The sequence below is a fragment of the Phyllobates terribilis genome, unplaced genomic scaffold (assembly GCF_046119375.1).
Source record: "Phyllobates terribilis strain yellow unplaced genomic scaffold, ASM4611937v1 Scaffold_4443__1_contigs__length_60913, whole genome shotgun sequence".
NCBI lineage: Eukaryota > Metazoa > Chordata > Amphibia > Anura > Dendrobatidae > Phyllobates > Phyllobates terribilis.
Window position 1 is genome coordinate 7,179 of NW_027367194.1, and position 5,414 is coordinate 12,592.

Consider the following 5,414-nt stretch of genomic DNA (forward strand, 5'->3'; position numbering starts at 1 on the left):
CCGGATTTGATCATGCGTGGAGACGTCAGAAGCTTTGATGACTTGCTTTCCCTTGGACAATGTTGGCATCTTCATTATGATGTTGGCATCTTCATTAGTAGGGGGGACAATGTTTAAATCAGTCATGTTGACATATAAGATGTGATCGTTTTAAGCATGGAGACCGGCTAATTGTCCCACAATGGACGCCAAATTATTTTGGGAAAAAAGACGTAATCGCCTAAGTTGCCTTGAGGAGGTAAGTAGTCGATCGAGAAAAGTAAAAGTGAGAGCAACAATGAGGATGAATATTGATTAGATGATGATTCTGAATACAAGTTCTCGAAAGCAAGTGTGCGTACATTAATTTTTGATTAACCTCCTATTTATACAAATAAATCAGGTGAAGATAATCCTCCTTCAACGTTCGATTCACATCGTTCACCTTTTAGGTTCTACGCTCGATGCTTCCGCCGGTTCAAGTTTTTTCCCTTTCAAAGTGTTTTTTTAAAGCTTCCGAACCAAATCGGCGAAGTGCTCCCAGAACCGGTTGAAACCTAGTCAAATCCTGAACCGACTGAATCTTGAATCGAAACCTAGGACTGTACAGAAATAGCCCCGGACCGAAAATTCAGGTCGGGTCAAGACCGGACCGGGTCAGCAATTTAAGAATATCCGGATTCCGGTCCGGTCCGGGTTTGGCCCGGGATTTTCCGGACCGAATAACCCGGAAAATGCAGTCCTAAAAAATTATCTTTGAAAAAAGACCGCCGCACGCAGATACTGGGATACAGTCTTCTTCCGCTTCTTATTCGATAATTCGAGCTGCTCTTCTTCCAACCCTAAGCGCAGCCGCACCGCAGTCTTCGTCCGTCACCCCGCTTTGTCTCCGTCTTCGTCTCCGGCTCCGGCTCCGCAGTCTTCTTCGCTTCGCTCGCTGGCGCTGCTTCGTATTCGTACAGTCTTCGCCCGTCACCCCGTCTTCGTCTCCGGCTTCGACCTCGTCTAGCCTGCATCCCTCTTCGGTCTTCGTCACCCCGTCTTCGTCTCCGGCTCCGACCCGTCTCCGTCTCCCTCTCCGACCCCAGTTACTTCCGGTTGGTGGTTCTCCCTCTCCAATTTTGCTCTTTAATCACCATTGCTGTAATTTATACAAAGCCTCTTTGAAATTTCAATCACAATTTTGCTCTTTCATTCAATTGGGAAGATTGCTCCTCTGTCAATATGATTATAGTCTTGCAGCTTCGTTAACGCGTTTAAATGAAATGCAAACAGAATGCTTAGCATCTTATAAAATCAATGATTCATGGTGACAGCAATTATATTCCCTCTTTGATCTAGCACTAGAGCTCAAAAGTTGGAGCAGCAGAAGTTATCTCCAGCTGAAATTGATATTCTTGAGCAGAACTTCCCTCGGTTACTTATTTCAGGTAACTATTCTTGCAGTTGAATCACTCATCGGGTCAAGTTCGGGTCTTCCGGTCCGGTCTACTGGTCAGAATTTTAAAAAATCCGGGTCTGCCAGACTGGACCGAACTAGTCCGGTCCGGGTTACGGGTTGTCCCTTGAAAAAAAATCCCGGTCCGCCGGGTTGGACCGGATGTGCAGCCCTATCGAAACCACCAGTTCAATAATTTATCGATTCAGGATAGGTTCAAGGTTCATAAACCGGACCAGTCTTTATTTTTAGATATGTCTTCAAAAGAAAAGGTAGAAATACTACCTTGTATTAAAAATTAAGGAAAATAAGCTAATTTATCCTTTTAATGAAGTAAAATACTCTCTCTAGATATGGAATTTTCTCTCCCTAAATAACGCTACTAAAGTGTCGTTGGAAATGTAAAAACAATGTCTAGACAAATAAAGTAACTAAAATGAATTAATTGTGTAGAAGTAAATGTAGTAAAAATAGATTTTTGTTAATAAAAAAGCATATATTTATATCTAATAAAATGTGAGATATAAAATGAGATCTATTGAGCTAAACCAAGTTTCTCTAATTCTGCATATTATTCAATTTCATAGTTAGGGTTTTATTTTATGTGAACTTAGTAACCAAAAATATCTTGTTGAGTCGTAGACTCAACTCTCCTCTAAACGTTGTATTCGAGTTTCAAGTTACAACCACGGCTGAGCAGGTAAGGAAATCCGATTGAAGCTACGACCGTCGACCTAGATACCGCCATGACTGAAGTGACCACGAACCACCAAGCTCTGACCACGAACTAGGGCTTCGAGCATACTAATAATGGCGATTTCAGCCAAGATTATACAGCAAGCCCCTGTTTTTCAAGCTTTCCAAGGTGCTGCAATATCTTTCAGAGGTGCTCTTTTGCAGACCTTTGTCAAATTTTGTCTTCCCCCCTCTTAGTCGCTTATCCTCACTCACTGTTGTTCATAATTTGCAGCACCAACATATCAACTTGCGCATTCAGTGAGGCGATGTAGCAGCTTAAAAGCAGTTTCTCATGGCGTGGTTCGGCCAGCATCAGTTGAACACGCTACTGAAGCAATCGAGGCAGTGAGATCTGGGGGAGTCATTGCAGTACCCACTGATACCTTGTATGGATTCGCCTGTGATGCTTGGTGAGCTTTCTCAGTACTCTTTTTCTATTCCCTTGCTCTTACCTGCAGCAACTTCATATAGGATTTTAGAGAGTTTTTGATCACCCTGCCACCACCATTCATAGTGTTAGGAATTGCCACAGCCTAGATACAGTTCAATGACAATATGTTTAGAAGCATAACCCCCAGCAACAGAGTGGTAAAAGAACAGTGTAAAATTAGAGCACCATTTAACAGAGTGTAAATCGGAATTCACACACTGTAGCATAAATCAGTACAAATGCCCTTATGAAAAGACTCTCACAACCACCTAACCGACTTCTATACCCTTTTCTACCTTTCCGTAATTTATTTATATTTTTTTAAAGGATTAGTTCATGCTTTACTTGCATACATTCCTTAGGCAGAAGTCTGAACTAGAACTACAAGCCATCTCTCTTTTAAATAAATGTTCATATAGGAAAGGATCAATTTATATTTTTTATGTACTCTTCTTTCATAACTTGAATGCTGTAATAAATCTTAACAGTTTATAAGAATGTATCTGATCTTTCCTGGGAGAAAGCACTAAAAATATATTTGATAGTGCAGCTCTATAGAAGCAGTAAACAGGATTTATGATATAAAAGGGAGAAAACATACCAGTCCTGTAGCCATTTGTGTTGGAGATGTTCTTGACATAGCAAGATTTGCAGTCACAGATCATTTACCTGAAGGTTTACTTGACGACCTCCTCCCAGGACCTGTGACTGTCGTGCTCAAAAGAGGTAATATTATTATTTCTTACAATAAATTAGTGCCGATTGTTTCAAGATATAAAATAAATGATTTATCTGAGCTGGCAGGGGAGCACAGCATTCTTGAGAAGTCGCTGAACCCTGGAATTGACAGTATTGGTGTTCGAGTGCCTGATAATGACTTCATAAGGTTGATTTGTCAAGGATTTGGGAGCGCGTTGGCCCTCACTAGCGCTAATTTGAGTGGGCAACCGAGTAGCGTATGCATTAATGACTTTGAGAAATTGTGGCGCCATTGCAAGTATGTCTATGATGCTGGACTGCTTCCTCTGGGTAATGCAGGATCTACCATTGTTGATCTCACAGAGCCTGGAAAATACAAGATTATTAGAACTGGCAGGTATGATCATTCATTCACGTATAAGAAATTTAATGGTAGTAGTAAATGTAATACTTTTGATAAATTTTTACTTGATCTGGTGTGCAGTGCACGGGAAGAAACAGTTGAAACTCTTGAGAAGTATTCCATCAGACAAGAGAATGTTTCAACATCGTGAAGATTGGTTGTTCTTTCTTAATATAACCAGAACAATGCCTCTGTGTTGTTGTGTGAATCGATTGTCTGGATGGGCACGAAGCTATACTATTGAGACGGGGATGATGGTTTAAATTAATGATGCTATAGTTTAATTTGTATCGAAAGAGGCTGACAAATTTTGTAGCAAATAAACTTTCTATGTTTGGATTTTGCAATTACGAAAACAAATGAAGAGAACTTCAGAATTGCTTACTTAGTATGTCAGTCAATAATGACATATTAAGTAAGCAATTCAAGAAACTATGTTGTCACTTAAGATATTAAAAATTTAAATTTATGATTAGGTAATAATTTCAAAATTGTATAATCAGAAATTTCTCTTGCTAATCTTGAGATTTTGCGTATTTCACAAAATATCCAAGAGTCTTGCATATTGGTAACCCCGAACTTATATAAAAGTCCATTAATTACCATTTGCTTGGAATTGAAGTTAAAATATTTTAATAAATGAAAATTAACAAATACAAATCATCTTTTTAACATTAACTAACAGGCCGGTTAAATATCGCACCAAATTTTACTATCCATCGCACATCAGCTCATCACGCGAGGTATAATGGTGGCTCGTCACGGGGGAGGTATTATGGTGGCTCGTCACGGGGAGAATCAAAGTGGCTCGTCACGGGGGAGGTATTATGGTGGCTTGTCACAAATGACCAAGCATGACTCGTGACGAGTGACCAAGCATGGCTCGTCGCGAATGACCAAGCATGACTCGTGATGAGTAACCAAGCATGGATCGTCACGAATGACCAAGCATGGCTCGTGACGAGAGAAACTAAAATGTGTTTGGAGGGGTTTTAGGGGTTCGTAAGTACTTTAATTGGTTTTAAATGATTATTTATGACTTTTAATGATATTTTTGACAAGAAAATCTCATAAAATCATGATGGTGAGCTATATGGGGGGTGTAAATCCATTCGACTGGATGAAAACGTTGTTTAAATGAATGAAAGGGTTTGTATGAGTGTTCTTGCTTGGGGGAGGGGCCACTTCATGGGCTTCCAAGAAGTAAACATGTATAAATAGTTTTACTATGAAGGCTGAGTTTGTAGCATAAAGAAGTATCATTACAGAAGTGTGGAGTGCACACTCGTTAAATCGGGTCTCATTTGCGATGCGCGAAAAAACATACAAGCGGAGGCTACATTGGGTTCGACCCCTCTCTTCTTCTTTCGGGCAACTCTTCTACCCAACTCCACTTTAGCTCTGACTGCCTCCTCCGAAGCCAAACACGCGCCCTCTTCTGCAGCCTCCCTCTCATTCGTGACGAGCGCCCCCTCTCATTCGTGACAAACGACCCCCTCTCATTCGTGACGAACGACCCCCTCTGATTCGTGATGAACGTCCCTCACTTCACTCGTGACGAGCGGAAATGCAATGTTAATAAAAACCATTGTGTGACAAATAGCAATTGCCTTAACTAATTAAAAAGCAAAGAACTAAAAACAAAACAAAATAAATAGATCAAACATCTTTAGAAATGGCAGCATCACTACTCCAAAAAGTTAAAGACAATCATACTCATTGTGCAT

The 5,414-nt window shown here is 40.4% G+C and overlaps 1 protein-coding gene across 1 annotated transcript; it reads left to right on the forward strand.

The window, feature by feature from the left end:
* Positions 1 to 2,227: 2,227 nt before the first annotated feature.
* Positions 2,228 to 3,838, forward strand: LOC141249285 (threonylcarbamoyl-AMP synthase-like). Its single transcript, XM_073669573.1, has 5 exons — positions 2,228 to 2,282; positions 2,388 to 2,565; positions 3,136 to 3,311; positions 3,390 to 3,681; positions 3,769 to 3,838. The coding sequence occupies exons 1-5, from the start codon at positions 2,228 to 2,230 to the stop codon at positions 3,836 to 3,838; spliced, it is 771 nt and encodes a 256-aa protein (XP_073525674.1).
* Positions 3,839 to 5,414: the final 1,576 nt, after the last annotated feature.